Source organism: Aythya ferina (assembly GCF_964211825.1).
Source record: "Aythya ferina genome assembly, chromosome: Z".
NCBI lineage: Eukaryota > Metazoa > Chordata > Aves > Anseriformes > Anatidae > Aythya > Aythya ferina.
This window is the reverse complement of record NC_140299.1, coordinates 36,081,309-36,107,723: the sequence shown is the minus strand read 5'-3', so window position 1 is coordinate 36,107,723 and position 26,415 is coordinate 36,081,309. Positions and strand designations below refer to the sequence as shown.

The window sequence follows — 26,415 nt, the reverse complement described above, 5'->3', positions numbered from 1 at the left end:
TTATTTAAGGAATCCCCAGCCCAAACAGCCACAGCTGTAGAAAATGGATCACATGGTTGACAGTGACCATATTTCAACAATATGAGGGGAATTACAGGTATTTTACCAGTTAAGTCAGAATAAAGTGATTGGAAAGTAGTATAAAAAGTCTGGATTTCTAAACACTATGGAACAATTTCTATAGAAAGGTATTGATGAAGAAACTGATATCACTTGCATCTGTACTGGCCTCTCTCTAAGTATTCATGGTATTTATTCCAGGGATGAGGATGAGATTGCATAGGTATTCCAAATAAGTGAAATAAGTGATGTATAATCTGTCCCATTTGCAATAGCAATAAATAAATAAATAATTATCCCAACCACTGCAAGCACCTAAATGCTGATGACAAAGAGGGGTCTAAATCTTAGTTGTATTAATACAAGATAAATATCTAAATGTAATAGAAGTCGCAGTCTTAATGCAAGCATTTATGTTTGCAGAGAGTAAATGTTAAATGTTATCTTACTTAACTTTATTTTCTTTTAAATATAAGGATAAGATGGTGTAAAATCATCTTTTATACTACTTTATGTGATATTAATGTTTCAGACATCAGTCTGGGAGATCCATTCACTGCTACCACTTTCTTTATCTTTTGATTATGAAATATGCAATAAATTAAACTCATTTTTGAATGACCCCTTATTTTCTACAGATGCAATTTAACACAGTCTAACAAATTTCATTCCACATTTTGCATAGCACAGTATTTAAAACAGACAACCCCAGTTTTTATATATAACATAGAATCATAGAGTCATAAAATCATTAAGATTGGAAAAGACCTCCAAGATCAACTGATCCAACCATCCCCCTACCACCACACTAGGATGGATAACAACACGGACTTTTCCCAAACGATATTTACTGAAGTAAAAATTTAATGTCAGAATTTTCTCATTTGGGTTTATTTTGTATGTGTGTGTGTAGGGAAATAGGGATTTTTAAAAAATTTTTTTAGAGGTTTTTGGTTTTTACCTAATAGAATTACAGTAACAGTATTGAAAATGTCATAATAATAATTATATGTGGGGGATAAAAATTCACTGTGGAAAAGTAGGTTAAATAATCTACTAGTGTAAAGTATAAACCCAACCTCACATAAATTAAAACCACCTTTAAACAGAGAAAAGAAAAAAGAAGAAAAAATGAGGGGGGAGGAGGGGAGGAGGCAATAAAATAAAAAATAAAATAAAATAAAATAAAATAAAATAAAATAAAATAAAATAAAATAAAATAAAATAAAATAAAATAAAATAAAATAAAATAAATAAAAGAGAGAGATAAATAACAAAAGGATGGTTTTCCTTAACAAAAGAACAGTTTTCTTTTGACAAATGGCATTGAACAATAAAGGTCAAACTTTCAAAAGTAATAAGGTTTTTGCTTGAAATATGTCCTTTCCTGCAGATCCAATTTCCTTCACATCAGTTTCTTTATTAGAGTATTTGCTGCACAGTTCTGCAGTACCTTCCTATTCTAAACCTGGATAATCTTATTTAATACACCACATATGTTAACAGGGAATGAAAGATGATCTTTTAATGGCAACAACTACAACAACATTAAAAAGAATGGCAGGTTTAAAAGTAACTTTCAGGTCCTTTAAGAAAGAAGTTTCAAAAAATAAAATAAAATAAAACAAAAATCCTTAAATCCTTCATGTAAAACTGGGCATGAGCAAAAGTCAGAAAAGCATGGGTCCATATCCAAATTGCTTTGAGGTTCAGCAGCAGTCAGTTCACATCTGCTTTGAAAGTGTCAACAGCATTGTTACTCAGCTGGGGATAACTTTCTGTTCTTAAAGGTGGTTCAAAGCAGAAAGATATGAAGTAATCACAAAAGCAGGGGATGTTTAAAGAGCAATAACCAGAAAGTTGGACCACCTCTACCTTCTTGTTAAATACCCCAAACTCATTTTCCCCCAAATGAGACATTTACAAGTCAAGGAATAGAAGATACTCTAGGAAATTAACCTAAGGCAAAACTGAATTATTTCCTGTTATTTCAAGTGAATATAAGATTTTGGCCTTTCTTGCAGTGTTTTTGCTTGTAGCAAAATTGGGATGTAATTACATGATGAACATGCAGACATATTCAAAATTGATTACTCTTCTCCTGACAAGGTGATAAAAGGAGATGTTTCAAATCTCTGGGTTAAATATACATCCCTGAGGCTTAGAACAGAAAAGGTGGCACCAGCCAGCCCTTAGAGCACCAGACTGTCCTCCCCTTGTTCTTCTGGTGGTACAGAGAGCATTAGAATTTTACAGTAAATTAACCCCTCCTTTGTAGGTCCAAAAGAGCTTATATTTAAAGGATTTGCCTGTCATAAAATCATAACATGAGAAGTATTTAATTATTCAGCTATGTCATTTCTATAATACCATAAGAATTTACATCTCCGTAGCAAATTCCCATGCCGCTGGAGCTCCCCTTTCACAGATGAACAATTAGCATTGAGGAAGCTGTATGTCCCTCCAGATGTGTTAGGAAAACAGCAGAAAATATACCCTTGTCTGTGACCTTCAGGGGCTTGCTTGGCTAGCATCTAACAGACATGATAAAGTATTCACTCAACTTCCTCTGTTTTGAACAGCAGAAAGGGATGCACGAGTGGACGAAGACCACTTTGCTTATCACAGAGATTATTGTACAAAGAAGAGATATGCTGAAAGTGTTTCTTTCCAAAGTTGATAATAAGCACTATTTTCTGTAAAACAGAATAGGACTTCAAATAACTACTGAGAAAGATCATGCTGTGTTTCACAGAGAAAGCGTGTTCATAGGGAGAATAGATAAGTGAGTGCACCCTGCATGATTCAGCATCTTTCCTTTTGAGGGTTAACTGGGAAATTAATTTGCATAGAGTTCCTTCTCCAGCTGTTAAAAAACACGTTTTGAAATATTCTTCCCTATGCCACCAAAGGATCAAGACTCTCCAAATATATTTAATAGTATTTTTTCTCTGATGCCAATGCCTGCTGCAGAAATTGTTTGAAACCAATCATAAAGGCTGTTTGAGTTTCACTCATGAAACTCAAAACCAGCTAAGCATAGCCATAAGATTCTCCCATTAAATGTAGTAACCTCTATACCCTGTAGCAGTTTAAGCCAAAGGCCGAAAGTCTTTAACCTAAGTCTCCCTAGTGCAACACACAGCTTCTTTTAACTGCTAAAGAGAGAGAAGGCCCAAAAGTACAGGAAATAATAAAGGAAACCAGTGTAACTACTCACATGAGTAGAAAGAGTGAATGGAAGTAGTCTATATACACAGTTATTGTCCTCAGAAGACAAATATTACTAATTTATTCTGACAAGAAAGAACTGAGCTGATTTTCTTATGCTGAATAAGAGTATTCATGAGCAGATCTTCACAAATGATGAGCAAAGAAAAATGTTATAAATATGTCAGTTAGCTTTTTAGAACCACACCAAAATTGCTATTTCCCAATATTTTTATTTTTATTTTTCAATAAGAATGATACAGTATGTGGTAGCATAACAGCATAACTAGACCAACCACCATTCAAAACCTCATCTGAAATTTCTTAACATTAATAAAGTCACAAATGGCATGTAAAATCATGGAAACTATTCAGATATGCTTGTAATTGGTTACAAACATATCTGCAGTTAAATTAGGATCTACAGATCTGCCTGTTGAAAGAAATGTGGCAGTCAGTTCACTTTTCTCCTCATTTCTCTTTACCTTTAAGAAAACAAAGTTTTGTATCTAGCTGTGCAGTCCCAAGAACAATATAGGATACAGGATCAATATAGTTACTTTTATTTTTTTATTTTTATTATTTTTTTTTTTTTTTTACAGCTTGCCTAGCGTACAATGGAACAGGGTATTTTTCCAGATGCAGATCAAGCATGTGGTGTTTGTACACACTATTTAACTCATTTCATTTTTATAAAAGTTATCAAAATTTTGAATTACAAGGAAACATACAAAAGCAACGGCAGCAAACAAAAAGAAGAATTATTATTATTAATAATAATAATTACAACCACGAGGTAAACAAATAGCCAAAACCCAGGAGATACAATAGCAGAAGTGTATGTGAATAGTTTGGTTTTGCCTTTCTGAACCTGGACAGAAATTAGAGTACAGCCTGGCTCAACAACAGCCAAACAATCCTCCTAACAGCAAGAGGCATGTTGTAAAAGAGGACTTTATGTTATGCAAAAGCCAGGTTTTTCAGCAAAACAGCTTTTAAACAAGAGCAAATGCTGGAGAGAATTCCAAAGTATCTTTTCTCTACTAGTCTGAACAACTTTAAAAAATATTAAGACAGTTTTAATTTAAAATAGCAATATGCATTTTCCAACAAAATCTTTATATATATATATATATATATATATATATATATATATATATATATATATAACAGGGGAAATGAAATAAAGTCACTCACCTTCCTGATTTTCTATGAGGGATACACATGCACTCTAGGTAAAATGACCAAGCAAGATTACAGACAAGTATACCACATTAAAATACACTGATGGCTACAGAACACGGTTACAGTTTTCCCATTCTATGCATAAAATACATCAGAAAATTAATTACAAAGCAGCACTCAGAAACAACTTATAGTCTTCTTAAAACATGTCCTTAGAGCTAGTTAATAATGTGACATCCTGCCAGCCTCTCCAGTGGTATTAAAGCAGTGGAAACAATGAGTGGTCTTTGAAGATTTGGCCCAGAAGTTCTACAGTAATACCTCCATTGAAAAACTTCCTATTAAAATATGCTCTGCCATACATCGCACGTTAACCCTGCAACTGAGTTGAGAAAACTTCTGCTTGCAAAGAAGTGTGATGTTTCTCTTCCCTGGGCAAATCTTATATTAATGTGTGGTTGATAACATTCACTTTATCAGTTTTCCTGAGCTAAAGTACAAATCACAGAATCACGGACTTGAAGGGGTTGGATGGGACCTTGAAAGATCATCAGGTTCAACCCCCCTGCCAAAGCAGGTTCATTAGAGCAGGCTGCCCAGGTAGGCATCCAGACGGGACTTGAATATGTCCAGAGAAGTTCTTTCACATGTTGGTGCGGAACTTCCTGTGCTCCACCTTGTGGCCATTACCCCTTGTTCTGTCCCCACAAACCACTGACAAGAGGTTGGCCAAATCCCTTTGTCTACCACACCTCAGATATTCATACACATTGAGGAGATCCCCTCTCAGTCTTCTTTTCTCCAGGCTGAACAGACCCAGGTCTCTCAGCCTTTCCTCATAGGAAAGATGCTCCAGGGCCCGTATAATCTTTGTGGCCCTCTGCTGGACTCTTTCCAGATATACTTGTTTACTATTGGTTATTGTGAGTTTAGCCAGTGGGAGATGGGGGGGAAGTGAGGGGGAGGGGAGGAAGAGGGGAATGGAGAGGAAATGAACACTTGTTTCTCTCAAATTCCAAGAGAAAATAATTTGCTAATTTTCTCTTAGAGGACAAATAATGACATTCCAGGTAACTTTACTGCACAAATATTACTGAAAGCAACAATCAGTGGTAAAAACACTGTCATTGAGATTGACTTTTTAAATAAATAGCTTGCATAGATGGTGATAAAAAATAGCATTTTTAATGATTTACAATGGGCATAGGTTCTAAAGATACTTTAAAAGACACTTTATATTCTAAGGACACTAGACAAGTTCACAATACAATGGCAGACAAGAATCATTTCTGGACCAGAAGAGCAGCTCCTACTTACTGAAATTCTAATATCAACTATTTTTAGGCAAAAAAAAGATAGCTACAGACAAGGTAAAATACTGGTGGTGTATCTCTCTACCCTTCAGTTACACTCATTTGAAGTACCAGTTTTAATTGTTCTTCTAAATTTTACTTCCATATTCCTTTCTGACCGTTACACTTTTAATAATTTCTTTAGCATTGGCTGAAACCACTCAATATCCACACTGGGATTATGAAGTTTATGATAAAGAAGTAATGGTAGAGACAATTTCTCTGCATGCCTGTAGGACAGTCTGAAAGCGCACACAAACCAAAGAAATCAGTCTTCCTGCACAGTTGTTTATGTTTTCCAGAAACAGCAGCAGACACATGCTATCTTTTTTTAATGACGGTGAATAAAATTGAAAATGAATAGTCAGCACTGAAACAACCATGCAAGTGGGCTCAAATGTCAGGCAGAGATTTACAAGCAGGACTGCAGCCACTGTATAAACTCCTAATCTAGGTATTGAGCTACTAAAGAAGCTTTCTATGGTGGAATGTGCAGGCAGGATAGGAGAGAGATTTAGAATATCAAGAGATTCGGACAGCTGAGATTATAGTATAGAAAAGTGAGATATCTTTCTTTCTGTTCTCTTCTTTTCTGCCAAGAATGCATAAACTTTACTAACATTGGGATTATTCCATTTAGATTATTGCTTGCGTCAGGTTAATGTAGTGTAGAGCCTGCAAGCCAAATCCTTTCAGGTAGATTTCATACTATGTTTAATTATATTTGACAGTAATATACAAGCGTGAAGCTTGCATTATATTTGGAGTAATAATAGTATGACATAGAAAAAAATGATTTGAAGGAGGTATTTTTAATTGTGATCCTCAATATGAAATGTAAAAGTAAAGACATACAAAAAAAAGATGAAAAACTTTAGATTCCAAGACAAGCAAATAATCCAAACAACTAAAACACAGACACCCCCACTAAATTTCAGCATAACAGAGATTTTGAATTATGAACCTCACATGGGACTGGCAGAGTAATTTGTTAGAAACTTAAGACTGGCAGTTACATCTGTGTTTTTTCCTGCTGGAATTGTTCTTGCAAAAATTTATGAGATATGAGCATTCTTCCTTCACTTATTCATAAAAACAAAACACCACAAATTTCATAGATGTACAGGCAAACCTGTTTGGGATTTACTTAAGGTATAGTGGTTTTTTTTATCATTTTTTTTCTTCCTTTTTTTTTTTTTTTTTTTTTTCTTGAATATTTGTTCTTTAAAATTTAAGATAATATCAACTTTCAAAAATTCTAATGTTTCACTTAAATGAGTTTACTCTTTGGTGATTCTAGATTTTTCATAAACAAGTGTTGTGCACTCTCTGTGATAATCATATTAGAATATTCGTACACAGATCAGTCAGGCAAAACCAGTATTGCCATAGGAAATGTTTTCTGGTTATAATTATGCTAATTTAAACTTGGTCCATCAGGAATGAAGATGGTTGCCTGGAGGATTTTTCATAGTTTTTTTTCCCCTTCAGTTGGGAAGAAAAAAAAAAAAAGCTTTTATTCTCCAGATAGAGAATGTGGCTTTCTTTTCTAGATAGATAACTAGTCTTGATTGTGGTGAAATTTTCTAATAGTACTCTGCCTCCACCACAGCCAAAGCAATCACTTAGGGGAGAGTATACAAACAAAGCAAATATAAGCTTATTTGAAACTCAGATAAGTCCTTGATCAGAAGGAATATCTTCATATTTAATAGCAATCCAAATGTTTTCTTCTATTAATCCACATAACTTTTAATTTTTACCTTTCTATTCTTTAATTATGTACATCCTGAAGAAAAGTGCCTTTTCGTCCCTTCCCTCCTCCTCCTGCCTTCCTTCCCCCCTGCTTTTAATTTATCAAATACCATTATAACTTGATGATTCCCCAGTTCTTGGACTGGAAAAAATAATAACCACCTATTCTTTATTCATGGGCTATCCATGCCATTCATAATTTCATGAGCTTCAGCAGCCTTTCAGACAAATGAGCTAAGCTAAGATAAAACCTACAACTCCCCATGTCCCTCCCACCAACAAACAAATAAATAAATAAATGGTTACCATTCCCTTCAGTAGCAATTGATCAGTACAAATAGTGTATTTTTTTAAATTGCTCAAACTGTGATTGGTCATTTTGCTATATCTGAAAACCTCATTTGACTGTTTTATTGCAGAGCATTTAATTCTCCTTGAGAAGAATAAAATCAAAAGCTGTAATGCTTAAGCCAAAATCTCTCATCAGGCAGGACCCAGCATCACAAACCAATTCATGTGAGCAGAATAACCAAAAGGCCTGCTCCCTTAAAATATTCCATTATTGAGTGATTTGATGTGTATGTTTCACTTCATTTTATAATTACAACAGCAAAGAGCAAAAGATTTAAAACAGTCTCACCATCATCAGAGGTTCCTTACTCCTCATGCAGTTTCTTCTGCATCTGTATTTTAAACCGCAGAAGTCCAGGTCTGGAAAAGTTTCTGCCCCTTCAGATGTGACTTACTCTTTTCTTACTCCAGCTCTCTTTCTTCTTTATTTTTCCTTACGTAACCAATCTTGTTCCTTGTAATTGTTAGAAACAAAACTGAAAGGACATGAGCTGTCCTGAATTTCTCCACTTTTTTTCTCCATGTGTACTTGGCTCTGTGTAACCTTTCCCCAGTAACCATCAGAGAAAACACTAACAGAAAACTGGTCCCTCTGACTGCATGGAAAGCTAGGAAGAACTAAGGTGGACACACGCCTCAAACAGAAAGTGCTAAAGAATTGGAAAGGGACATATTTATGTACATCACATCTCTCAATTAGGTATACAAGAAGGGAGAGGTCAGAAGTCAAAAGAAGGAGGATAGACACTGAATAAAGGCAGTCACCCTTCTTAGAGGTTCCCTTTCAAATTTTGCCTTTGGGTGAGGAAAAAATAAAGTCAGAATGAAGATAATGAGCTAGCTCACTGAAAATCTTTTCTACTGCACTTTAAGGCATGTCTATTTAAGAAATTATATATTAGCTTCAGTAGCACTTAGGAGAATTGTGCCAGGTATTTTAAACTTTTGGTCATTCTCAAAAGTATGGGACGGGAGAGTAGCATATTTCAGATCACCTTATATCACCACAAGAGCTATTCTTTTCATGACTACATGTGCCTACAAAACCAAATTATCAGCAATGTATATCTAACCACAGTCTAACACACATTCTTTATACAAACAGGATTATTTAGAAATCACTTGCACACTGAATAGTGTAAGAAACAAAAGTTGATACACAGACAAATATAGGATTTCCACAAGGCTATAAGCTTGTCGCACTCTTATTTATTCGTGATATGAGGAAAGTAGGTATATAAGAACGCTGGATATAGTTTTGAATGAATATATTACTAAGGTGTTAGCAATAAGAATTAGCAGATGCCCTAGACTTATTGAGAACAATCTATGTATTTGCTTGGACAACCAGAGTGGTCAGGCAAAACAAAGATATAGAGGCAAACCCTAGAAGAATAGTTTGCAACAGTTGGCCAACTGAAAGTGCACAAGTGACTTCCAAGCTGGGACTACAGATTGCACTGTAGTGTGTTCCTCATCTCAGAAAAACATAGCTACAGTAGGAGGACACAAGAACATAATGAATGCAACAGGAGCACTTACAGATAATTTCCAGTGGCTTCTGCCAGTTCCAAGAAAACAGAGTTTAAGTTATGTGCTTGCAATCCTAACTCTTCATTTCCTCATCAAGCATTTGCTGAACTCATTATCCTGGGAGATCACATGGTGTTAACCCATAGCCTTTAGCATTTTCATTTATGCAAAGTAGGAATTAAATTTACAGGTATTAAGTGCAAATGTACAAAAATATACTTCTTCAACATGAACCAAATATCTTTTCAGGGCAATTTTTTGCTCTATAGAGAACAGGGTGTCAAGACATGAAAGGCAGAACTGAACTGGAATGAACTAGAATACATATAGTTGTTCAAGTAAACAGTTAAGCAATGGACTTTAGGAAAAACAAAGTAACTTATCCCTTTTAATAAATTTGTTGTTTCTTCTTTATAAGTATTAAAATTGTTTATTTTTTGATTTTAAAGTTATTGTGTATTTCCAAATGCAAGAATGCACCTTTGGGGCAAATCAGTTGAAATTGTTTGAACTATCAATGGAAATAAGTGATTTTTAAAAGGTTTTAATATACAAAAGAACTATCATAAGCCAGTGTCTTATATCTTAGTCTTTCTAGATGCGGTATCGAGGAAGACATATGGAGGTAGAAAACAGAAGAAATGCCTCAAAAGAAGGGATGTGTAAATGATTGACTATGAAATGTTGCTGTATAAACCACGCTTTTATGTAAGTCTCATTATATACAGGCATTAAGAAAACTCCCCTATGTTTTCCATTGTGCCTATATGGTCTAAACTGATCATGCCTGTGGTCACTATTATTCAGTGGTATGTCCCTTTTGAGAGTAGTCTGTCACTCACTTCACATATTACTTTACTCATTTAAAATATCTTTCCATATCAACAGCAATTTTGTTCCCACTCAGTAAATGCAAACTCAGTGTGAGATTTTTTTGTAATTTTTGGTTTAGATAGTCTTATCATTTTTAATGAAAAATCTTATTCTCTGCCTGGAAATTTCACTACTTAAGGAAAAAACTGAAGCCGATGAGTGATCATGACATCTTGTCCTTTTACTTATTTGGAGAAGAACACTCATCATCCAGCCACAGGGCTGAATACTGTTTTCCGTAGTGAGACAAATACTTTGCCAACAAATACTTCTCTAGGTTCACTAAGAATTATATGCCCTTTGAGACTTTAATTCCTCTAATTTTTCTGTGCTAGAGATGGTTCATGCAGAAGTTTTGAAGACAAGAATCTCTCACTTTGCACTTTATATTTTTATTTAAATTGACATGATATGATTTGTAAATAAATAGAAATATGTTGTTTTCTGCATTCCCTTTACTTACATTTGGACTTGCCCCAAATTTGGAGGGCTTTAGTAGCTCTTTTTAACATACCTTTGGAAGTAAAGATGATTAACTTACACACATTAACCCAGCTAGAAAACACACAAATATAGATGTTAGTGGGCATTTTGGCAAAAATGTAAAACCAACTATAGAAGAAAGAAGGATGAAGCTTTATTTGTTGGTCTTTATCTTAAACAAAAGAGAAAAAAACAAAACAAAACAAAACAAAACAAAACAAAAAAAAGGCAAAAAAAAAAAAAAAACACACACCCTTACAGTATTTAGTTTTGATTTTTTTTTTTCTTGAAGAATGTGAGATCTTTTGTCCAATGTTTGTCTTTTTTAAGATATCATGATATCAGCTCTTTTATTTCAATTTCTTAAGTATATTGAATGGATACTGAATAGATGTTAGAACTGCTTGGAGAGTTTTGCAAATAAATGTGAAAAAAAAGTCCTCTAGTCCAGTGCCCTCATAACAGATCTAGTTCATCTGCTTGTTGGTATGAAAGGCATGCCATCTAAATCTTCCTTAAAGTAGTGTCTGTTTTTAATCCATATTTTGGTCTATATACATAGAATATAAAATTCTACAAAGGTATCTCTTTTTATGCAGACAAAAATCATACTGATCCTACAAAGAATGCATTTACCATAGTGGAGCGAGATAGACAGAAAAATGTGGGAATTATACACGCCAACAGAATTCGCTGGTAAGATATGGGAAAACAATGCTAAATTTCTTCCCCTGAATGGAAGGTGAGAATCACAGTCAAGATAATTTTCACAGCTCCTATAAATAAAGTCTGAGAGAGCTGGGAGTATTTAGCCCGAAGAAGAGAAGGCTCAGAGGAGACCCCATTGCACCTTTTCAATACTTAAAGGGGGCTTATAAAACAGACGGAGAGCAACTTTTTGCTCAGGTGGATCGTGACATGATGAAACCGGGGGTGGGAGGGGAGGTGGGATGGTTTTAAACTAAAAGAAGGAAGATTTAGACTAGATATAAGGAAGAAATTCTTTACTTAAAGGGTGGTGAGACACTGGAACATATTGCCTGGAGAGATGGATTCCTGGAAGTGTTCAAGACCAGGTGGCTTTGAGCTACCTGGTCTAGTGCAAGGTGTCCCTACTCAGGATAGGGGAGTTGGATCTATGTGGTCTTTCAGGTTCCTTCCAACCCAAACCATTCTATTATTCCATGATCAGAAAACACGGTTTTCCAGTGAGTGTCACCACGCACTGGAACAGGTTGCCCAGAGAATTTGTGCAGTCCCCCTCCTTGGAGATCTTCAGAAACTGTCTAGACATGGACCTTGGCAACTTGCTCTCAGTGACCCAATGTCAATCATTCATTGTGTCTCTGATCCTACTACAAGGTAATGGTTCAGCCAATTCAAAGCAATCACATTCAAACAAAAAAAAGTATATGGACTCAGTGTTCTGCAGATAAGGTATACCAAACTTATCCTAACACTAAGCTTAAGTATGATCATATCAGTTTCTGAATCCCAACTGAAAAATTCCAACCCATCAATCTAAATGTTTTTAGGAAGCTAACTGAATACCAACATTTTCTGGAGAAAATAAATAAATAAACATACAAATAAATAAATAAAATAAAAAAATAAAATATTTTCAACTGAGCCCTGCAGGAAATAAAAATAATGTTCAGGATGTTATCTGTGTATTAATGTAGACCTTGTATTAGGCTACAAAGACCTCTTTTGAAGCATCATACTGTGCAAAAACATGTTAAGAAGTGCAAGAGAAGCTTGTTCCACCATAGATGCATTTTTTTTGTACTGGGATGGGAAAAATGTTTTATGAAAGTATCTAATTCTCAGCAGCTAAACAAATAAAAAGTCTTTGACAAGTGAGTTTATAAGGTAACAGGATGAACAGATAGGTTGATGTTTTTAGGATAACTTTCAAGATGCACACCTTTGCCTGCTGGCACCACTTCAGGAGAAAGTCTTTTTCTTTCTCTGTCACTTTCAGACACAATATAATCTTCTGATATTTACTTATGGTTGCCAGTTGGTTCCACCACTTAGAGTGGGTCTCTTGGTTATAAAACCTCCAACTTTGCTATCTGTATTGATTTCAAAATAACAAAATTATTTGATACCTATCTGTGCTTTCACTCCTTGGACTTTTCATTAAAGCAAGTTACCTAAAAATGTCTCAGAAATAAATCATACTTATTAATTTCCATAAAATTACAAAACAAGTTGAGCCAAGGACAAAATGACTACCTGGCCAGAATGCATAGGTTTGTTCATTATTTAACTTTCTAACACTAGCTTCTGCGAACTCCCCTTGGTCCTGTCCTACTGAGGTAAAAATATCTTGCAGCACAAATTTTGACTGTGTGCATAAAAGCTCCCTGGCAGCTTTCAGTGATGCCAAAAATATCCTTTACTTAGGCTAGGAGGTAGGAGGGAGGATAACAGTCAGCTTCTGGCTTGGTGTTCCCTTTTATCTTTGCCCTCTACAACTGCAAAACAGCAACAGAATGAAGCCATTGTTTCTCCACAGCTACCAAGCTGGCTGTGGTGCTTGAGCTCAGGGAAATTCAACCTTATTGGCTTGGCTTTGTTGTTGTTGCTATTGTTGTTGTTGTTTTGGCAGCCCCCTCAAAGGTAATTACATAACAAATAGGTTATTCATATCACTAAGCACCAGGCTTTTAAGAAGCAGAGGTATTTCCTAGTTCACACACACACACACAAAATGGCAAGTAAACATTTGCAATTTGTTGCTATTCCATGCTTTGAAATCCTTAAATTATGCAACACTAGTCATTTTGTGAACATTTACATTTTTCCAGGATAAATTCTCCTGCACTGGTGAGAAGTACTGACTATGTAAGGATGAGTCAGGAGAGTAAAAATGTATTTAGCTACCATCCAGCAAAGCAGGTCAAAGCTCCAACTATATCCACTGGAAAAACACCTATGACCATATATTAATTTTGGTATTGCAAAAAAATTAAGGTACAATCCAAAGTAAGTCACAAAACTTATGAATTCCATTTATGGTCCTACCACACTAGCATTGCAATTTTGAATAAAATAAATAATTTTATTATTTTATTATTTATTTGTTCACATTTAACAGAACATTTCCACAGGTCCATATTCCATCCTTGCATGAGAAATGAATTATGATATACACCTGGAAGGAACACCAGTAAAGGAAAGACTAAGAGATAAGTCAGAGCTTCACAGTTTATCCACAGTTTATCCAGTAGTTTATTTTACTTAATCTGGCCCTGAGAAAGTCACTATTTTCATACCTGATATTTTCAGGCAACTGTATAAAACTCTTCAGCAGATACCTCATCATATCTATACAAACCAATTATAAGTTGTAAGTAATAATAACCAATTATAGCAGTTGAATCATACCCCAACAGACAACAACATTCACATGTTAAAATAGGTTAGAATGGCCCCTGGTGTATTAAATTAACCATAAATCATATCCTTTCAAATGTTGTGTACAGTTATATCTTATAACTCATCAATATTGATTTAAAGTGATAACAATATTTAATTGCACTGTTTAAGTGAGCATCATTCAAAATAAAGAAATAATTATGTATTACTTTAAACCCGTACTGATAATTACAACGTATCACACAATAATGAAAGTCTGCAAGTACAAAATCTAATGTATTTTACATACTACACAAAATAAGTTCTTCAGGTCAAAGTACCACCTCAGACATCTTTATTTAATTTTATGTAAAGGCAATTGCAAAATCAATTTACAATCAGTCTGAAAAAACGACCTTAGAGTTAGTCCTGTAATAAAATGTTGGGTACTCGTCCACCTCTGGCTCTTTACTTTCATGAAGTTATGTCATGGATGGAACGCATTTATTCTTGATTAAAAGGTGGTTTGCTTAAGCACAACTCTGTCTTCATAACTAGGACAGAAGGACACAAGGACAGAAACTGCTGTCACCTAACAAATGACATCCTTTCAGATTTCACTCAAAATCATATAATATTTTTTGTTCTGTGCTGGGATTTGTTATACCATTGATGGAAATGGACAAGAAATGCAACATCAGAGCCATTCAACTCTGTACATGCCTGCTGGTAACTGACAAGCCAAATTAAATGGCTAGGAAGAGAGATCTTAAATTCCTCTAAGCCATTTTTTTTTCTTTCCTTCAAATAGGATATTCATTTCACTAGTGTCATTATGTCATAATGACATATTTATTATGTCATAATGACACTAGTGTCTTTATGTCATAATAAATCTGTGATATCTTATGAATTTCAATGTTGCAGTCTGAAAAATGTATTTCTGGTTTTATTTCTATGAGTTTTATTTGCATCAGCAAATCAGCAGAATTTTGGTCTTGTCTTCCCTGTTTCTTTTTCACTGCAGGGATTATGTGTTAGTGAGCCACTTCTGTCACGTTTTGTTTTCTAGACCCTGACATTACTTTCAGTCCAATAGAGTAAAATTCACTTACATCTGTAAAGAGTTAAAGGCCTTATCCTCTAGTTAAGAGATGCTATGTATATGATTTAGCCCTTATATTACTTGTGAATCTTAACCAAGATAATTTTTGAATCTTAACAAAGGTTAAGATCTTTAACCAAGATCTTTGTATGTGTACAAATGTGCACCTCCTCTTTTGAAATTTGAAAACACTATGAATACCAAATCCACATTCTCTTGTTGGAAGATTTTATAAAAGTTTAGTTATGCTTGTTTTACAATCACATGTTTACTGATGAGTCTATCATTGGACCACTTAACTCAGTTTCATTTCATTTCTGACACTTCAGAAATGATACATAAATTATGAAAAAAGTTATGGATTTATCGACTACAAAAATAATGTGAGGAATCAAGGAAACATTATGGTTCATAGCAAATGCTTTCAGAAAGTTAGTTTAATAACTAACATAATAATAGATTTTTTCAACATAATTTTAAGTGCCTGCATAAGTTTCAAGAATAGAGAACTCAACTGATAAATGAAAGCATAAAAAGATCTAATACCTAGATACAGAAGCCAGGCTATTTTGGAGTAGAAACAGTTAAAAAATATTCATTATCAGAATTCTTTTATAAATCTAATTGATTATTATAATTGATTACCTAAGAATATAAGAAGAAAAAAAAAAAGTAATTCTGAGGCTATCACTTTTCATTAGTATAGCTTCAAAATATATATATTTTTTCAAATAGTTGATGTTTCAAAACAAAATGCTGCTGTAACACAAAACACTCGCATCTTTTCTGAGAATTTTAAAATATGCTTAAAACATGATCAAAAAAATCTTATAAACCTTTTGTTTCAGTTTTAATGAATCTGCATTTTCTGACAACAATAACAACAAACAAAGAAGGCGAAGGCGAAGGCGAAGGCGAAGGCGAAGGCGAAGGCGAAGGAGAAGGAGAAGGAGAAGGAGAAGGAGAAGGAGAAGGAGAAGGAGAAGGAGAAGGAGAAGGAGAAGGAGAAGGAGAAGGAGAAGGAGAAGGAGAAGGAGAAGGAGAAGGAGAAGGAGAAGGAGAAGAAACAAACAAACAAGAACCAACCACATATCAGTAGTGTACTGTTCAAAGATTCCAAAAAGGTAATGATCATGACCACCCAAAATGAGAAAAATTGATGCTTTCTGGTGATGGGCATCAGAAAAAATGTGTTTAGAAGGAAGGGTTCTGTTTTCTTTATGCAAGCCAGGCAGAAACAACAAATGTAAGGCATCAGCTCAACAAAGACTCTCTTAGCTGGGCAACATCATTGAACTCTATGCTGCTTAGAAATGGAAGAAAATGTTCTATTGACAAAAACATCTGAGCATACTCAGGCATGCTTTATACCAGGATTATCTCATGGCTGCACTCCAGAGCTAAATGCTTTTGTCCATCAAAGCAAAGCTATGAATACTTCTGAATGACAGATTTTATGGTGTTTTATCCAAATGTGTTAGAAAACTATTATTGTAGTGTATGTGTTTTTGTCACAACTGCTGCAGAATTGACAGAGAAAGAAGGGGAAATGCCTGATAAGAAACCATTGCCTTGAGTGACTGATACTTTAAACTGCAAGAGGTAACTCTCCGGAGCTGTGAAAACCATAGTTCCATGGATTCATTATAACTATATATATATAATAATATATATATTATATATAAGTCATTATAACTTTAGTCTAGGTAACCAAGTTAAAATAGCCATCAACTCTTCAGAAAGACTTACCTGCATCCTAGATGCTGTATCAGACATTCTGTGTTTTATTTGTATTGTTTTGTTTTTGTCACTTTTAATTCCATTAAATAAAAAAAATAAATAAATAAATTATGATATCTTGCCCACAACTGTTACCCATACTGCCTCTGAAAATTCACAGATATCTTCCCACAAACAGCTGCAAGCAGTTTTACACATGGAAAGATCTATAATGCTTTACACAAAAGTTTACTTCAGTAGAATCATTCTGTTCAATTTCCAGTGCAGGTAGATGCAACAAACCTTGTTGGTCACCCCACATCTTCCAAAACTATATTTCAGGTCTCTGGGAATGATAGTGGTAACATAGAATTACAAAGGAATTTTTTATGATTTTTTATCTTCCTTGAAAATGCTGGAATTCACATTTAATATGTTCTCCACAACCAGGGCAATTGTAAACTTTTTCTTTCCAAAGAAAGATTTCACATTCACACAGTTCCACAAGAGGGAGCTTGAAAAGAAAAAAGAGAAAAGGAAAAAAAAAAAAAAAAAAAAAAAAAAAAAAAAGACACCAAATACAAATAGAATTATGATAAAAAGCATGATAAATGCTGTATTCTCAGAGGTATTCTAAGCTTTCCTTTTTATTGTTTGAGGAATTAGATGAATATATCTGTATAAACTAAAAACAAGTCAAAGTTCATGTAGTTTGACAGAGAATTAACAGATACTTTGTCCAAGATATTCTGTTATAATGTCATAAATAACTATAATTCTTTTTACTAAAGCTTCATTGTCACTAACAAAGGAAGTAATAGTTATTTCTTCCTTCCTATCTGAATAACCTGCAATGAGGTTATTATCATTTTTTTTAAACCATGAGCTAGTTTAATTTTCCTTCCTGGGAGGACCTCATGGATATTACAAGTGATCCATCTCTCCTGTGTGGAAAAAAAAATATATATATATAAAATGATTGCTAAAATTACTCTGTTGAGTTTTGAAGTCAGAGATGTACCAAAGCTAAGACTCCTATGACCTCAGTTACGCTTCCTAACATATATGTATATATACTCATATATTAAAACACACTACAGTTTTTTAGCTTTATGCATTTCACTCTTACTTTCTCAAAATCCTAAACCAGATTGTTGTGTATGGCCATGCATTATCGCATATATGTCAATAACAGAAATCTAAAGAAAACAATTCTACAGAAGATAAACAGGAAGTGCTATTTATGCTAAAGACTAAACCACATAAACTGTGGTTTCAATTTTTAGAACTTCAAAGCATTAAAAAAAAAAAAAAAAGAAAAAGCTAACACAGATGTAAGTAAATTCCTTGAGCATATCCATGCTCAGACCAAGCTAGAATTGCTAGCTCCATTGCAAAACTTCCTATTTTGAAGTCAAAGCCTAGACCAGACTAGGTTAATGACAAGGAAACTGCCACACAAAGTGGCTTGTCAGCACTTGCTTGACTCTGACTATTGCAAATAACAATATGATAACGTACCTTTGAAAATAACATTATTTCTGTTGATTAGATGCAAATTAGTGTGTAATTTTATCTGCAAGTAAAGAGTAACTAGAGGATAACAACCCAACCATAACAAAAATGTACAAAGGAGAAGCCATAAAACTGCATGAGGACTTAAGAAAAAGTGATTTTCAATAATTTTTTTGGTATATGTATAAAGTCAAATTACTCTGTGTTAGTCGTACACCCAAGTATCTGTGTGGCATGGGTAGAATTAAAAACCTTTAATGGTTTGGTTTGACAATTACTTCACCATCACTCAATCTTCTCATTTCACAGTTCTCATCCACCACTGTCAGTGTTGTCACTTATGATTCCTGCAAACCAATGCTTCAGGCAAAGTCAGCAAAAGCTCTAAGCTAAACAATTCCAGTAAGATATCAAACTCTCTTCCCAGTGTAGATGTAGATGTATGAGAGGAGAGTATAGCTGACTTCTTTAGTCCTTAATTCCTGCAAATGTCCCTGATTTTCTTTAAAAATCGTATGTGGATCAAACCACTAACAGTCAACACATTCGCTGTAATAAATTACCTTCAGCAGTTTTGGTGTGACTGCTTGATCCATTGTTTGTGTGAGCCATGTGTAAGCTGGTCTGTGATTTCAGCTTTTGGGGAGTGCTTCATTTGTTTGTTTGTTTGTTTGTTTTTATGGTGGGGGGTGGGGTACTGGCTACTGACCACCTAAAATTTCTAAGAGGTGTTTCATCTTGGAACATCATGGAAGCTTGCAAATAAACTACACACTGAAAACTAACTACTACTACTGTATAATCCCAAGAAACAAATATATTTATACACAGATGCATACACAGACTCAAAGAATCGTTGGTCACAGTCATTAAATAATCCACCACTAAGACGCAAACAGCCAGAGGCCCTATATTTAAAATAAAATAAAATAAAATAAAATAAAATAAAATAAAATAAAATAAAATAAAATAAAATAAAATAAAATAAAATAAAATAAAATAAAATAAAATAAATCATTGTGTACCTGCACTGCATGCCTAAAATCTCTTGGCTCTCACTGTCGCCTGATGTCAGAGATCAATAGCATGGTCTTGATGGATTGTTGTTTTCACCCAGTCTTCAGATTCTTATGTCCTAGTCAGATAGCACCCTGGGCACAATTCTACCCTCACGGTGACAAGGATTTTGTCTTATTCATGTCATCAGGGTGTCATACAAAATATTCACCCAAAAACAACACAGAAAACAGAAAAAGGAAAATCTCAAATTTGTATGTGATTCACAATTTTTTTGTTCAGTTAAGCATGTAATTCAGTTTTGTAACTGATGAACCCATTGCCTGTTCATTGTTTCAGCACAAATTCTTCTCTGTTGTAATGTTTTTAGAGTTTTATTTTGTTTTGCTTTGTTTTTCCACACTTATTTGCATCTTTGAGCATTACTACATCAGCATGATGACCATTTCATATAACCATGGTTCTGTTATGTTTTGCAGCCTACATACACACAATAAAAGTTAGAAACCAAAGATGTTTATTAAGTACCAACCTGATCTTACAGATGGGTAAATGGCAGAACAATGGGAAAGATAGTGAAACTACATGGAAAGTCTGTTAGAGTTAAAAACAGGCTTACTTTTCCATTCCAATTAAACAAACAACAAAAGCAAAACTATATCCGCCCATATATTATTCTTCAAAATCAGCTTACCTATTTTAGTAGGCTTTTATCTCCTCCCCGTGCATATTTGTTTACACTCCATCTCAATTTTTTTTTCCCTCAGAAATACATACTTTTAAAATTTTGTGGCTGATGAATGAATATATGAGGAATTCCATCATGCTTATGAAATCAAAATATAAATTCAGTGAATATTACTACTATTTTGACATCTCAAATATATATAACACTGGATTTGTCCAAGTGATACTGAAAACTGTTTTGTTTGTTTGTTTGTTTGTTTGTTTTGTCAAAGACAACATCAAGGTTATGAATTTTACAGTCAAGAATAAAATTGTTCTGACTGTCTAACAAATAAAAATTCATCTTTGTTTTTGAAAGCCAAGTTGCTGGTTCCTATGTTCCATTCTATCTTTCATAATATTCATATAATTCCACTGTCCTAACCGTGAGAGGTGAGACTGCATAATAGCTTAGAAGAATACCACATCATTTCTGTTTAGGTTATTTGGCTTTTACCACTGCTGTGTGGTATTCCAGACCTGGAAATACTAAAACAAGACATCTTTCTAGCACTTCTTACTCAAGTAAAACACTCTAAACTTCATTCTAGGTATATTTTAAGTGGAGAGGTAGAACTGAAAGGATATCCATAGAGTATCTATAACAAGCTTTCAAAGTATGGGATAATTCTCCCTGATTTTAATATTTCAGTTTCTTGGTTGAATAAGTTATGAAAATAAGATTCAAAGAAGTAAACAAACAGACTAATACATTTCAAAACCATGATTTCCAAAAAATGAAATCACTGTAATGTTATCTACAATTGAATCTCAAAAATTACAGAAAATCTCTTACTAATGGTTACTACATTTATAAAATAGCAAAGCAAAGTTCTAAGATTCAAGAGAAGGTTTTTCACTGGAGTCAGTGATGCTACTGGAGTTCTTCAAAAGCTTACTTCTCAAGTAACAGTGGCTTGTAAACAGTGGCAATAAAAATCAGTGGAATAACCTTTCACTTTCCTTGTATGTGTTATTTAAAAGAACCTGGTCAAGAACTATTAGACACTGACTGTACCTGAATGCTTCTTTTTGCTTTTGGACACTTCTGGCTGTTGAGTAAACAATCCAGCCCTCAGAACAGGCTAAGAGTGTTTGCTAATACAACCACTTTGTTAATTTGTTAATAATACTGCATATAAAACTGAAAAAGTTACCATCCAACATGTGTTCTTAGTCTGCCTGTTATATAGACACGGTGTCACCTACCAGTAACAACACCAGCCTGCCCCAGCTCTCTGCACTTTACATACATCATATGTAACATATGAGGATAATGTATGCTTCCAATGACCACAGTGGGACCTTGACCAAGTAATGGCATTCCACATAATGAAACAAGAAGAATTACTATTGAGTTAGTCAAATCAACATATTGGCAGATGTTATCATGCATTATTTGCTATAATATCATCACTCCATAGAAGGATTATCTCAGCTATGCATTAGCACTTGAAAATGACAGTGTACTTCTTTTCACTTATTGTGCACTCTTCATTAATGTCATTTTTAGATAGAGCTGTTATTTACATTAAGATTTAACAGCAAGTGTACCCTGGAGATTATTATTCAAAAATAAAAACAAGATGTTTGAATTGTGACAGACTATAATATTTGCAAATATGAAGTATCTCAAGGCAGAACTAATATTTTACATTTGTAGGCTACATTTTTGCTAATGTTTCCCTGAATTTTTTGTAAAACTGAAGAGCCACACTCTGTACTTAGCTTAGGAATGCCTCTAGTTGTAAGCCAAGACTGATCATAGTTTGTGAATGATCACATTCTTGCAAAGTGGGAAATCAACTCACTCAGAATTGTCACTGCGTTCTTAAGCCTATAAGAATACATTAAGATGCACTCTTTAATTATCCACATGTTTATCCACAGAACTCCTGTCTCATTCACTGTACTGACAAACCGCAGAACCAACTTTGTCTATATATATACTATAGATCTATGTGACAAAATGTGAACATCACAGTGGACCTAGTGGGCTGTGGGCATTACCAGGGCAGCTAAATCACTAAAAAAAATAAAATCAAGATTCACATCTAGTAATAATCATTTTCATTAACATATTTAAATTGAAATATGGACCTTATATGGAAAATCACTGACAATGTAATTTAAAACAGTCCACTGACAATGTAATTTAAAACAATCTGCCTTACTCTCATACTGTTGTAGATTATGCTATTGCAAAAACGGTGGAATAACATTAGTAGGTGGATTGCTCTTCCTGTATGAATAGGAGCATACAAATTCTCTCTTCACAGAAAAGAGCTGAGCATGGTCAGAATAATTCTGGAAAGCAATAATATATTGTTAAATATGTACTCTTTTCTAGACCACTGTTTTGTACTATAAAAAGAAGAGGACCTTAAACTGGCAAGATATGAAAGTGGAATATACTTTTACACAACTGGGGAAGAAGAGAGGAGACAAGAGGACCCATTGATTCACAGAAAATTTGAAACCCTCAGGGCTTATTTGTTTTCAGCAAAGAGCAAAGTTTTCCTACCCACTGAAACCAGTGGAGACCCAATTCTGAGTATCAAAACAGTGTAGCTAATACTGAAATGCATTCCAGCATGTAAGTTGCTGAGCCTGGTTTTAATTGGCACATGTGCTATCCATTATCACCTAACTGCTTAGACTCTCATACTCACTGTAAAGCTAGTTTTCTCAAACTCAGTAACTGTTTACAGTAGATTAAATTTGAAATAATACTACATATTTTCAGAATTAGATATATAACATTAAAATTAAGCCTTCAATATCTTTGCTTGAAGAGGAAAGGTTTCAGTGTTTTATACTTAACAGAATATTTTGAGGAGTATACCTCAAGAATCTAACTAAACGAGGAAGCAGACTGTGGTCAACTACTTTCTGAAAGATAAGTGTAGAATTGCAATTGCATATAATATTGTTATATTGTACAAGGGAATTCAAGGTGACAGGTTGCTTCTCTTTCCATCTGACTTCCAAAATTTTAACATGGATTGCAATGATGGGACCCTGGTAAAACTTTTCTGCCTTAAGGAGGTCATTATGAATATAAAGCAATTTGAAGTTTCTAAATATGTTTTGCTTTGTGTTGCAATGGTGAGTTACATCAGCAGACTTGAAAGATTCTTTGTGTCTGTGCATAACCTGTTTGTTCACAGCATCCTTCTCCCTCATCAACATCCCACTTATGGCTGGATTATAATTCAGAACTTCACAAGACAACCCCAAATCTGACCACAGAGAATGTAGTTTGAAAATCTGCAGGTAGTTACTTGAAAATAGAAGTTTTAATAGGTGTTTGGTAACATATCTTATGAGACTCTCTGTTTCAAATGTTATATCATGTGGTGACCTTTCTCTGATGTCTCACAGCATGGCTGAGAGATGAATTTCAGCACTGACATTCATAACATTTTAGATAAATCTTGCCCTTCATGAAAGGGCATTCTGTAAAATCCAGCTTTTCAATAAAAGTGAAGATGAGGAAACCAAATCCCACTAAGGATTCAAGGACCATCAGGATGTAGTCCTATACCTCCTGAGCATTACCACTATCAGGTAGGCTAGACATTGTAGTGGTAGCACAGGTAAAAAAGAAGGGACAAAATCTTGTACATCAGTTTGATTGCCTCCCGTGGTCTGATCTTTCTTTTATTAAATGTCTGTTCCATTTGTCCTGTCCAAGGACAGAGAAAACAAACTCAGACTTTTCAAACTAACAAGTGAAAAGAAGCCAGAGATAATAGTTCAGAAGTCTCAAAGTATTAATATTCCAGGAACTTACATGGAGTTATTAGAAAAATCCCCACCTAAAACCAAAGAAAACATCTTACATAAAATATTTTCTTGTGGCTTAAAAGGCTTAAGTAGAAATATTTACAGGTATATATAATTGACATACCAGATAGACGAAGTCTGTTGCAGTAAGTAAGAAAATAAAGAATTTCTTACAAGTAGAAAGAGGCCTATAACATACTTCATGTAGTAGTATAGTTGCGTATTACACACAGAATGTTTTTGCTGAATCCACCTAATGATCAAGATTACATCCTGCACTGTGATTGTTATCCTTTGATGGTACCTTTACAGTTTAGAAAACCACCTACACCAGTGCTTATAGTGAAACAACTACACCTTCTGGTAAAGTTTATAACCCATTTGATTTGCTGTCCTTTGTCACGGAATCCTATAATTTTTCCAGTAGTTGAATTGCCAGACTATTGTCTTTGCCTAGCCTTCCCCAGGTGCTCACATTCTGACCTTTCTACCCACTCTCACCCATCCCCAACAGTGCAGGAAGAACTTTTTTCCTAAAATGTCAGTACTGTTTTCCCTAAAATGTCAGTACTGTTTTTCCAGTACTGGTCTACTTCCAATGTGGTGAAAACACCTTACTTGCTTTGTATTTCAAGGAATGTTTTTACAGATCACAAGACCTTCAGCTTCAGTGAGGCTGGACATCCAATCTTCCGTGCTGAATCACAGAATTCTACTCCTCTCAGTAGAATCTGAGATGATCTGAGCAGATCTTAGTTCTGCTTCTTTACAGCTTGCTTCAGCTACTAATCTTCCTCATCCTGCTTGTTTCACCAGGAGACTGCTAGTTTCTCACATAAGAACTTCTGCAAAACTTCTTTTAAGAAGTGCTGCCATGCTAGGCATGATGTTGCCATCTCTGAAGTTTTATAGAACCTCTATACATGTGTTATACACGTATACATGTATTTTTAGGCTTAGATATTTTACCTACAAGGGTAAAAGCTCTGGAATATGAAAATGAAGTCACTGTCTATCAAAAAGAAACTGCAGGAAAATAATATTATTAACCTTTACTATACTCTTCATCTCGGAAAGAGTTTTTATTTAAAAAAGATCTAGCACAATGTGTCATCTGGCTGCACAACTGTATGTATAATAGGAGATCCCAAATACAATATTGTCTCACAATAAGTGATAACATAGTTAAGGTCACTTTTTCTGTTAGCTTTTCTTATGAATTTAAAATCAGAAAATAGAAAATATATTCTCATGTGGCATTTTTATCCCAAAGTACTAGGGGTGTTCAAGCACAGGTATGCCTCAGCTCAAATGAAAATCCAGAAAACAATTACCAGTGAATATGTATGCTCTCAATGGACACACTAAGATGTATGTAGCAAGCACAACTCATTGTGAAGAACATATCTTTTACTGTTTTTTCTACTTACATAATTTGAAAGTAACACTAATAGTAGTAAATACAGGATAAGCAATTTAATGTAAGATATGATATTTATATCTATGTAGTTTCTTTAATGGAGACTGAAAATACCCAGTATTACATAATTTTGTGTATTTTTTTTTTTAATATAAATTTATCACTTTTCTCTCAGTGTTTATAGATGTATAAATAGAATAACTCACTACAGACATTGTAGATCCTAGTCTATATCTGGATACAGAATCCATTACGGATCCAGAAACAATAGATCATTTCTAAACTGGGTTCAACTGGAAGAAAAAGAAATGGTCTCAAAATTGAGATTAGTTGATTAGTTGAATGAGGAGTCTTGTATTCAGTTCTTGAGTCTGTGTCCTTTTCTCTGTGTGTCACTGAGAGTGCTCACTTTACAGCTGAGAAAACATTACACAGAAGCTGGTCAGAGGTAATGAAAGAGTTGAAGTGTTGAACATGATGCTGTGCACTTTAAAATAAGCTTATATTATAATAATAATGTAGGGACAGGAATCCCTACATAGACTCATATTATTACTATTATTATTATTATTATTATTATTATTATTATTATTATTATTATTTAATGACAGTGCTAGAACTGCCATTTCTGCATATTCCCTTATTAAAGAGATCCCATGTTATAAGTTAATTTTATCTTAAATCTTTCATAGGTCATTTAGACACTTGGTATTTTTATTTTTTTATTTTTTTTTTTTTAAGTTTTAAAGCAAATATTAAATTAGTCTAAAATTTTTAAAAAGGAGCAAATTTTCATTTTCCACAGTCAACTGAGATATTCTTTTTCTTACTTACTTTTAAACTTATCTTCTTAAAAAGCTGAAATCTCATTGTTGAATATAATTTCAAGGACATAATAACTTTCTAACTTGAAGGATGTAATAAATGAAGGATGTAATAAAATCTTGGGGATTGGC

At 34.1% G+C, this 26,415-nt stretch overlaps 1 protein-coding gene across 3 annotated transcripts in view; it reads right to left on the bottom strand.

Moving 5' to 3' along the window:
- The window catches only part of ADAMTSL1 (ADAMTS like 1), a gene marked incomplete at its 5' end in the record, with an annotated part of 470,451 nt that overhangs the window by 408,939 nt on the left and 35,097 nt on the right, over window positions 1-26,415 (bottom strand). For 2 of the 3 annotated variants that reach the window (XR_014687385.1, XM_084504895.1), the window contains one exon: window positions 8,203-8,207. The exons of the other annotated variant lie outside the window; for it this stretch is intronic. Coding sequence is in view for 1 of the 2 variants with exons in the window: in XM_084504895.1 (XP_084361021.1) it covers window positions 8,203-8,205 (3 nt within the window). Of the gene's footprint in view, window positions 1-8,202; window positions 8,208-26,415 lie in introns of those variants that run through there. 3 annotated transcript variants of the gene reach the window in all.